The 11,414-nt window shown below is 40.0% G+C and overlaps 1 protein-coding gene across 6 annotated transcripts in view; it reads left to right on the top strand.

The window, feature by feature from the left end:
• Positions 1-11,414, top strand: part of erc1b (ELKS/RAB6-interacting/CAST family member 1b) — a 213,808-nt gene that overhangs the window by 73,054 nt on the left and 129,340 nt on the right. For all 6 annotated transcript variants that reach the window (XM_077235008.1, XM_077235007.1, XM_077235006.1 and 3 more), the window contains one exon: positions 6,236-6,371. In XM_077235008.1, coding sequence (XP_077091123.1) covers positions 6,236-6,371 — 136 coding nt within the window. The remainder of the gene's footprint in view (positions 1-6,235; positions 6,372-11,414) is intronic.

Genomic DNA, 11,414 nt, shown 5'->3' with positions numbered 1-11,414 from the left:
TTTTGCTTACAATATTAAATTAAGTTTTTGTCTATGATATAAATAGTGTTTTTGGAATAATCTATTTGTTCATATTGTTATCATTATTTTTATTATTTTTTTCATATTTTTATCATATTGTATTGGCATAATCATTTTGCACACAATATTAAACTAATTTCCATTAAACGTTACCATACAGTATTTTATTTTGTCAACTCATAACATATATGTAATATATAGTATCTGTCTATGTAATGTATAGTATTTGGTCATTCCTCCCTCTGTTTTTCCTCTCTGCTCCACCTCTGCTCTGTTTGTGTAATTTAAGTCACCGTTACTCATTCTGGAGAAAGTAGAAGGCTGTATTTCTGGGTTGTGTCTCATTATTGCGGGAGGCTGTTCTGCTGCGCTGGTCTGTTGGTGTCGGTTCCTCCGGCAGGTGAAGGCCACAATCCCACACTGACAGGGAGGTCTGCTTCTCTGGGCCTGTCGACGAGTGCATACGATCCGGTCGGCTCGGGGAACACCTCCGCCTGTCTGTTGTCTCTGTGTGCTTTCCAGTTAGCTTTGGCTGGCCTGGCCTCAGGGCCGACCGCATGATTAACTAGATTAGTCGAGGGCCGGAGGGAATCATCCCCTCCACACAGGGTGATACGTAAGAGACGCAGGGACACCCCATCGTGCACTTGGCCGCAAAACGTTCTCACAAGCCAAAGTCTATTAGGCTCGAAAAGTTAGCGCTCGCCACAGACAGAACTGTGAAAATGATTCCCGCTATCACGCAGCGTCTCTTGCCAGCTCTCCTCCACCTGCTGTTAGAGAAATGACCACAGCCTGCGAAGAACCCACATTTCCTGTCTTTTATTAGTCCTGAGCTCACAAACATATCCTGAACGCCAGGAAGGAGATTTCCGGCCAATATAAAGACACAATTGACATTAAAGGATGGCTTTGAGAGGGATGAGGGATGGAGTAAACACACACACTCAAACAGTCTTTGATGGCGTTCCACTCTGTTCTCTGCTGGTCAAACAGGTCGTGGTTGTGATAAACAGAAAGAGTTTTGTCCTTACTCAACCTTTCTGCTGTTTATCCCATCCTGGACTGTTAGTGTGGGCACACTTATGTGCAATTCTGTGAAAAATGACATCAAAAAGTGGGCCCAAATAGCTTGGATGAAAACGCGGCGTGGTAACCATCTCCAGCCTTTTGTGTTGCGCAGCCCGCTCATAAATGCTCGCTGGCTCCGTAACACAAGACTTATTTCTGTTTTCTACCCAGAATTCCCCATAACGGCGTGATGGATTTATTTCTTCAACATTGATTTCTGTGTGCATTCATCTCAAAATCGCACCCAATTTTACCATTGGGTCTTGTTTTATGTTATTAAGTGTCAGGTGCGATTGAACTTTGGAATAACGTTTGCTTTAATGCCCGCCGGGCCTCATTTCTCCAGTTAAGTGACCACAGAACGTAATTGTTTAGAAATGTAGGTTCATATTATTTTGAGAAAGGAAATGTTGAAAGAGCGAACGTTTTATAAGAAGTCATTTTAAGCTTTTGCGTTTGATGTCTGGGTTGCTTTTTGTTTTTCTAGCTTGACCCTGCTGTGGTGGTCATTCAACAACATTTGCTTTTGCCTCGTCATGGCTTTGGGACGTCAGAAAGTACATGTCCTTCCCTGGGGCCTTAATTTGGCTGATTGAAAAGGTCTTTTTTTTGTTTTGGAGGGGTGTTTACTGGATGCAAGTTTCAAAGGCTTCATTATGCAGAAGTTTAGAACATCTTTATAGCTAAAAGTTAACAAACTTTCTGATGTTTGCTCACACACTCAAGCCAATATCATGAGAATTTCAAAGTGCTTTCAAGCCTTCGAACATTGCCTGAAGCTGTTTTGTATATGAATTATTAATTTAAAGATCTAGATGAATTACTATTTTTGATCAAATTTCAGGGTTTGAGCTCTGTGAAGATAAGATTCATTAAAAACCGTTAGGTTGGACTGAAGTGTTGAACTTTCTCCAAAGCGCACTCCATTTTCACCTGTGTCCAAGTTTGTTTGTTTTAGGCTTATGTTGTTTTGATGTATATTTAGTGTGTTTTTCCTCTAAAATTGTGCTGAAAGATTATTTTCTTTCTCTCCATCAGTACAGTGCCCTGTCATAGACCTGTTTACTTGCGTTTCTTTTTTTCCACTAATTTTAATGTTGCTTCTCTCGTTGTCTGAGGCCACACTAGTACTCAAATGTAGTACAGTTTTCCTAGTATTGATAATATGGCCACTAATGCAACATAAAGCTCAGTACAGAGAGGAGGAAGATGATAGGGGGTTACGCCTGTGATGCAGTTTTATTAAGAGGAAAGAAAAATGTTGGCATTGGGAAAATTGACAAAGAAGGCCCTGTAAATGGGGTCTCTGCCCTTGCACACTTGCGTAGTTGAGTTCAGTACACAGAGATGTTTCCATTTAGGTTTGTGTATTAGCAAGAAAGTGAGACATTCTCTTCAAAAGTCTCTTGTATTTAATCCTGTTTTTTACACAACCTTTCAAAAGTTGGTGTCTGTGTTTGACTGAAGTCTTTTGTGCTCACCAAGGCTGCATTTATTTGATTTAAAAAAACTGTAAAAACTGCCACTTTGTGAAATATATAAAAAAAAAAAATTCTGTTTTAATTATATTTTAAAAGTATAATTTATTACCTGTGATGGCAAAGCTTCATTTTCAGCGTGATTACTCGTCTTCAGTATCACATGATCCTTCAAAAATCATTCTAATATGCTGGTTAGTTCAAAGTTCAAAATAACAGCATTTGAAGTAGAAATCTTTGAAACATTATGCATATATTTACTGTCACCAATCAGATGAATGCATTCTTAGAAAAAAATAAAACCCTTATATTTCAGAATTTTCAGAAATTTCTAATAATATGTATTCAAATTAATACAAATATTAATATTCTTCAGATTTTTAGAAATTAGAATATTGGTTTAATCTGATCATAATGGTTAGGTTAAAGCATTTACTTGACACTTCAATAATCAGAATAGAAGAGTCATGTATGCTTGTGTGGTTCAATATTTCACTGTTGGACATAAAGCAGAGCTATATTTTGGGTCAATTTAAGGAATCTTTGGAATGGATATTTGATTTAATCTGACAGGATGGGCTAGATTAGAGTGTCACCATCACTTATACTGTATCTGAAGTGGAGCTCACTGGAAATATTGGCATGCGTGCTGGTAATATCAACCCCAAAAAGCCTTCCTTTCAGCAAGGTTTAAGAATAGTTTTTTTGTTATTCCTGCGCCATCATGCTTTTATCACAGCATATCAAAAATACCAGAACGACTGGCAAATTACATCTGAATTAGATGTCACCGCTTCACTTTATTGTTGTAGAAGTGTTTCCCTCATGAACTCTGTGAAATGGGGTTACCCATCCCATCACATCAGGGCTCAAATGGAGACATATAAACATATAATCAAAACCCTGAACAAAAGGCTGGCCTGCAATGCATAAAAACAGTCAGCTGCTTATTGCAAGTGTAGCGGAGCCAAGCAGATGGCTTGGCCTCTTCTGGAAACACCAAATAGGAACATTCCAGTATATTTATGACCTGTTACACAAACTCCCTTGAGCGCACACACGAAGTCTTTCTTTTGCTTTGTTATATGGTCATGTTATCTTCGAGATGGTATTTTGACAGCACAGCACATCTTGCCTGATGTTTCCAGACTCCAGGCACTTTTATTAGATTTTTTTAATAGCCGTCAAATTAGCAGTGTTGGGGAAGCTACTTTGGACCGGCGACTTTGCAGAGATGCTCATAAAATAGTTCGACTACAGTCAAGCTACACTGGCTCCTAGTAGTACTAGTTAACTATAAGTTGCAAACTAAATAATATTTCTGAAAGTATAATTGTCAGATGGAAACATTTAATTCTGCAATTACACCATTTATCTGGCACAAAACACCAGAGCTAACTAATAAAACTGTAAAACGTGTTTATACAACTGAGCAGAAAACATTGTTTAAATAAATATTTCGGGGTTTAAATGAAATGGTGAATCATTTAAATGAATCAATGAATTGTTTGTTTAAATCAGGGAATTGTTTAAATAAATCAGGGAATCGTTTATTTAATCAGTGAATCGTTTATTTACATGAACCATGTGAATGAACTGATTCTCTACAATAAATCCGATTTCCCAATGCAACATTTGTGAGAGAGGACAGAGTTCATTCTGCTGTGGGTGCAGTGATAAAAATGTGATGAAAAATGTAGAGATGTAGCTGTTTGTCATGCTACACCAATGCTTATTGGAAAAGCAACATAGTTTTGAAAGCAGCTGTAGTGCTGTAATGAATGTGTTATTAAGTAAGTTAGAAGCATACTTCTTTTAGTCATTTACTCCCTAACAGTGCAAGCACCTATTGTGTTCTGTGTGTTTCGAGCCTCAAGACCTCAATTCTGTTTGCGCTAGCAGCAAATTATGTTTATAAAAAATATTGCATAGAGCAGTGGATGTAATAGTAGTAGACTTTCCCTCTTCATCGCCTACGCTCTTTTCAACACGCTTTCTGATCCTGCATGGCTACACGCTACGGCCTCACATCCCAGAAACATGCATTCATGTACAGTAAAGAGAGGAAAGAAAACCTTCTAAAAGATAGAAACACACTCACACCAGTCGTTCCTTTACTAGTATTATAACTTTTGTATGGCAACTGTTAGCTGATGACTAGAGTTGTGCTAGTTTCTGCAACAGGAGCCAGAAGAATGTGGCTTTCCTCTGGTACTTCAACACAGAGACTCCACTGTGCTCAGGGCAGCTCATCCAGAAGAACGATCAGGTTCTAGTGCCACAGAGGCTTGGCCCGATTTCTCCAAGCCTTGTTCGGCGTCACCTTGCTTCAGTGAACATGCTCTTTACGCTGCTTTTTACTCCAGAGTACCAGCCGAATTGGGATGCAGGCGTTGTGCGGAGCACATTGGTTCTGCTTTCCTGGCACATGTAGACATGGCTTGTCATATCCCATAAGCCCCCATAATAACTCTTCAATTAGCTTCCCGTATTGTGTGTCTTGGGCAATGCTATTTGGTGTCAAGGGGGGCCGAGGGAGGTCTTTCCACAACGCTGTGTTATTACTCATTTAAAGACATTGGTGTTGGCATAGTCAGTGGTAATCTGTTCTGCAAGACATAGGCGTACGTTTTTTTTTTGTTTTTTTTGATCAAGTCAAGATGGTGAAAAGTAACCGATCCCGGCCGCCACTCTGCCAGTGCACAATACTCCAATGCCGGCCACGTAAACAGGAAAACTCTGCCACTTGTTGAGACCGAATGACCCCAGGATGTAGGCCTGTTTGATACTACTCAGGAATGAAAACTGCTTGAATGCTCTTTTAATTTAAATATTCCTTTGTTTTTGGTAGTGCTTTGTGTTCCTGCGGGTTTCCATGCCACAGCAAATGGAGGAGGGTTAAGGATAATGAGAAAAATCCCAGAGAATAAACACAAACATACTGCCATTTTCATTTGCAGCACAGCTTGATCTGTGGAGATCAGTTCTACTCCCTTTTGTTGTCATTTCTGATAAGCTAGCTTATGGTTCCTCTCATTGACCCTACTGTTTGTACTTGACTGCTTGTATGTGTGCAAAAGAAGAAGAAAAAAACCTCTTTGAAGAACAGATTTTTGATTCTAATTGTAGCATTTAATATATATTTTTTTAATTTTTAAAAATGTTTTATTCTATTTTAATCTGAATGGGATCATGCATATTCTATTCCAAAGGAATCTTCATTGTATATTCCATACTATTTAAAAAAAAAAAAAAAAAAAAAACATTGTGCATTATTATTTTTTTTAAATGTATTTTTACCCATTCCTAATTAATATACAAAGCTTGTTATTATAAATTAAAATATAGCTACTTTTTATATCACTTTAAAAATAGGTATTTGATCTGATTTCATCAAGCTTAAAATAGTACTTTATTTAATTTTAATTTTATATACTTATATACTTAATTTTATATACTAATATACTTAAGAGTAATGTTCATTGGATACTTCATACTATTTATTAAAACTTTGTATTATTTCATTATGTGCTTATTTTACATTCTACATACTACATACTTTTTTGCAGCTTAGTTGCTATTCTGAACATACTGTTTCCTGTATCCATCCACCTCTATGTCCATCTGTGCATGTCTGACAGAAATCTGTTGTTTTGTTACTGCAGGCATATGAAAGACCAAAGCAAGAAGGTTGCCAATCTGAAGCACAAAGAGCAGGTGGAGAAGAGCAAGAACGCCCAGTTGATGGAAGAGGCTCGTAAGAGAGAGGATAACATCAGCGAGAGTTCTCAACAGGTCCAGGTAAAGTGCATGTGATGTTTGTTATTCACAGTTATTTGATTGGCTGAGCGACATTACAAGAGTTTCGATATTTAACCCTACGGCACTGAGATGTTTCAGTGTTTAAATCGCTGCGCTTGTCTGTTTGTGGCGTTCAACACCAGACCTCATGCTTGTGTGATGTTGCCTAATTGAAATGCCGGATGAATCCCTGTAATGGATTTCAGAAGGTTTTACACACATAACCACTGAAATCTGACGAGAGCAGTGGCTGTTATAGTCTTAACATTGAAACTTAACCCGTAATGAGGCCAATCAACCATTTAAGAGGTTCATAGACCCCTTAACAACCATGAGTTATTTACAATAGCTCAAACCTTTGTGCAGTGTTTAAAGGTTTTCCTTTTGTGCTGCCTAGAAATGTGTCTCTTCAGAGTGATCTGTCTTCTGATTATATAAGTTTGGATATCAGCTCCAGTTCCTCATTTGAGAATTGCTAGGATTCTTCTCAGGTAAAGACCGATCTCATTTTTCCCTCATCCAGACTGCATTCACGCACATCCTGACCTTGTGTCCTCCTTTTATTGTGAGCTTTGGATTTTGAAAAAAAGAGAAGAGGAGAGAATAATTGAACGATGAAATTGGACACAGTTGTTAAGTGCGACCGCAGGAACTATTTTTGAATTCATGGCTTTTTGATAGTAAAGAAGAAGCGCCAGCGTATGCAGGTATCGGGGGGTTTAGTTTAGATTTGCGAATACAAGCTACCTCATCTAGGCTGATGTAACTTTCACCATATTGACTATTTTAGCCCCAATTTGACAGGATGGTGGTCTGTGGTGGTCGGTCCCGCTCTTCTTGAGTGAGTTTCTGGATAGAAAGCCAGAATCAGCAGTTAATGTCTGTTAGAATCTTAGTGCAAAAAGTCCCAGTTTTTACGGAGGGGCTGTTTTTCCTCTTTGCCGTAGACCGTAGACCTCTGGACAACAATGCCACAGCGGTCCTCCCTTTGTTGTGGTTTTCTGTGTTTTTCCTGGCTGTTGGTTTGTTCTTTCGATCATTCTCCATTTTCACATTTTCCTTGTTCTGTGTCATGTGTTCTTTGTTTTCGTTCGAGTTCATATGCTATATTTCTGACAGCAGGATTGATGTGCTAATGGACTTCGACCTGTGGTACCCGGTGACTGGAGCGTCAGTGTGTTCGTGCGCACGAGTACGTGTTGTGGTCTAAGAGAGCTCATTTATGACTTCAGGGCCCCAGCTTCCTCCGTGGGGTCACGTTGCCACAAGCTCACATTGTGGCTTACGCTCCCCTGTTCGAAGAATCCTGATGCGGCTGCATCGCGGACCTCGTCTGGAAGCAGCGACAGCTGATTCCTTCAGCCAAGACCATCAACCGCCACCTTCCCCCACAGGCACGTCACGATACGCCTTTGAGGCCCTGAAAGTCTAGATCAGATGAACCCTGAGCTGATGTGCTCACGCTATTGGACGCATCAGGCGTGTTTGGAAGGGAAACCGATTGTTGTTGATGTTTCGATATGGTTACAGTGGTCCTGCTCCAATCACTTGGTCAGGGTGAGCTGAGAGAGAGGTTAGCTCAGGACAGCAGAACAATCCTGTCTCTCCTTGCAGTACTGACCCGGCACTAAAAATGGCTTTTTCAATCAATTAAAAAGGTTTCCATTGGAGCCCTGAGGTGGGATGTGGGGTGGTCAGTCGTGGTTGAGCACCAGAGCTGCACAAACATATTCAGAATAGTAACTATTGACTTTGGAGAAGGTTAGATGGTCACAAGGTCTTTCGCTTCTTTTTTCGAAGTTTCCTGCTCATGGCGTGGTGCTGCTTCCACATGATTTGATCCAATCAGTCCTCTAATTAGTGGTGCTTTCTTAGGCAAGGATCACTGTAACTATTTTAGCAAACCCCTAGTCCTTAATATTAAACTTTGGTGTGTAACGCATGCTCTTTAAATGAATCAGACTTAAAATCGTACAGCTTGAGGATGTGAGCTGTTACTTTTGTAAGCAATTAGACTTATGACTATGCATATTTTAGGGCAAGAATTTACTCCCTTTCAACTAAAATGATAGAATTTGAATTAAAAAACATTCTAAGCTTAGTTTTTTAATTGCTAACTAACCCTGGGCCTGGAAACAACTACCAAAAAACTCCAATCAGAACTCCCCCATCAGATGGCGACATGTCTTTTTGATGGGCAAGTCAAAAATGTCAATGTCTAGTTAATTAAGTGTAGCTGTTAGTTTCCATAGGACGATCAAATGGAATGCAGCTGCTGCATGTGCAGAGAATTGCAATGCAGAAGAGGGTCTTTGATCAACACCCCTCAAGAGCATGATTTTAACCTCTTCTGAATCATCCCTATCCTTTTTCACTTATCTCTCTAGTCTGATAAAACAGGAGATGGATTTTAATAGGCCTCCACATCTCTTTAGTGTTTTCGAGACATTTTCCACCGGATACAAAGTTCCCAGACGTGCAATACGTACTGGATCATCAAGCGTACCTCTCCCGCCGATCAAATATCATCAGCCTGAAGAAATCAAGACTTTCGCTGGGAAATGGAGAGAAGCAGGATGGAGAAAGACAGCGGGGGAGAAAAGATGACATTATAATTAAGCCCAGTAAATACCTGTTTTACTGCGTGGTTGAGTCTGTTCCCTTTTACTGCACAGTCTCACTGTGAGTGCAGCGCCAAATGCTCTGACTCCCAGCATGCCTTGTGAACAGAAGGCCCCACTGTAGCACGATCTCCACCTTGACCTGCCTTCTTTGAAGGTAAAAAGGCAGAATAAATTAAAAAGAAATTTGGGTCAAAGAAAGTAGACAGGTCAAAGAAAGGAAATGTACATCCAGTCAACATGCTGCAATTCAGAAAGGGTAACATATTCCACTACATACTTTGTGCAATCATCAAAGCAAGCTCAGAAAAGGGTTTCCCCCACAGGTGCAGTGTGTGTACTTATCCAGAGAAGCTATTATACTGACGCCGGAGCGCCACACATTACGAATGGCGATAGTAAGCCATAGGTCTTCTGTTTATAAGTCTCCCAGCCCCTTTTATGTTTGGCACATTGTGCTCTCATGTGGTTGTAAACATCAGCACTCAAATGCAGAGAGCTTAGAGTGACACCTTTAGTGTGCAATTATTGTGGAGCAGTATTTTATAACATTTGGTGAGTTAGGGATCATGCTGTTAAGTTTTCTTAAAAGCACCAGTGGTCTTTTGTTTTTGCACACTTATGAAAGCCTGAATATATCTGTAAGGTAGGTTCAATTTTATAAAACTATCATAGCAGACAATACTGACATGTCTGACAGTAAAAGAATCCAGAAAAACCTGTCAACCTCAGTATCAACACATCGTCCTTACCTATCCTTAACAAACACATTTATACTGTATTAAGATTTATGTTCCAGGGTACAGATCTGCAATCATGCAGCTTATCATTGGTGTTTCTCTTTGTGTTCACATTTGCTGATGAATGAACAGATCTGACAGGTGATGGCAACACACTGGAGTTAATAAAGCCAAAGTGCTGCAGGCGAATCGCAGGTTTATGGTCCTTTTTAAACACGCAGATATAAAAGAGTCAAACAGGAGCCTTTTATGACTCGTTGGCCTGCAGACGCTGCTTTTATTGAGGGGGAACATATTACTGTCCCTGGGGGGAGGCCTTTTTTCATCCTAAATGTCATTTTCTCAACCTGCCATAACAGACTGGTCACAGTGCAACATCTAGGATCCATTAGAAAGCTATAGTTGGTGCAGGACAGTCTCAGCAAATGGGATACAGTGAGCAAACCTGTTTTTCAAGTTTTAGCTGGTGTTTTGTTCTGTGCCTTTTTTGTTTGTTAGGTGTTTTTGGACATTTTAAAATGTGCTTTAAAAGGCTAAAACCAGTCAAGTATGCATTTTTTTTTAGCAAGGAGCTGTTATGCTTCTTATGAATAGCTTATGCTTGACCTAACGGTGAGTTGTGCGTGTAGAGGAACCATCTTGGGATTAGATGTTACATTACTGTCTCAGACAAATTAGTTTTGGCAGCTTCAGGTTTAGTACTTTTTTGATTTCTTGAGGTCTCTGTGGAATGTTCTCGAATGTTCCAGTCTGTCTTCCAAAACCTCCAAAGACTGACGAGAGATCAGGCTCTAGCGGTAACACTGAGCAGAGGTGAAACAAAACTGCGGTAAAAATCTGCCCGACAAGGTCGTCATCACTAATGCGGTGGCGAGAGCCATTCTCAACACTCAGAGGGAAACGGAAAGAGAGAGAGGTAAAGCGAGGCTGAGATGGAGAAATGGAAATGGCGCAGGAAGAAAAGCAAGAGGCGCAGTGTACTTCACACATGAAAGCCTTGATTCTGCCACTCAACACCTCTCAAGCGAGAACAGGTCAGGAGGGAGCTAACAGACGCCAGTCGTGAGACTGACACTCCAAAGCACTGTCAGAGAGGAACTCTGGTAAACGCAGACTGGAGAACAGCAACTTTATTGAGCTGTGAGATTCAAGAGCACCTTGTTTGGTTATATGGAAGCAATGGGCTGCAACATTTCGATTTATCTTGTGCATGTTAGAGATGGTGTGTTAGCGTGACTGCCCAAACAGTCGAAAGGAAGGAAATGCCATTTTCTCTTTGGCCTTTCCAAAACTTTTTTTATCCTTTGCGTTTTGCAGAGGAGAAGACAACAGCACTGAGTTGCTGGCCTCCACCAGAAAGCGTATGACATAGCAGACGTTGAATAATGAATGGTAGAAATCTCAGCGCTCAACATTACAGCTATGAGAAAGGAAATCCTGGCCTAAAATATAAAAGATCGTACTGCTTTTGTTGGCAAGGACACCATCTGATCGCTTTGCTAAAGAACGTTTATCCACATTAGATGGATGAGACAGAAAAATAGCCTGACTGGAGCTAAACAAACTAAGTTTATTATTCCCCCTTTTTCTTGATGTATTGACATACATTACAAAAATGACTTTGAATGCGTTTTTAATTGTTGTTTTTTGACCTAAAAATAAATTTCCAGTAGCATTGATTG

This window comes from Siphateles boraxobius, unplaced genomic scaffold (genome assembly GCF_051911475.1).
Source record: "Siphateles boraxobius isolate OS27281-9 unplaced genomic scaffold, OSU_SipBor_1 19, whole genome shotgun sequence".
NCBI lineage: Eukaryota > Metazoa > Chordata > Actinopteri > Cypriniformes > Leuciscidae > Siphateles > Siphateles boraxobius.
Note: the sequence above shows the minus strand (reverse complement) of the source record. Positions and strands in the feature narration are given on the sequence as shown.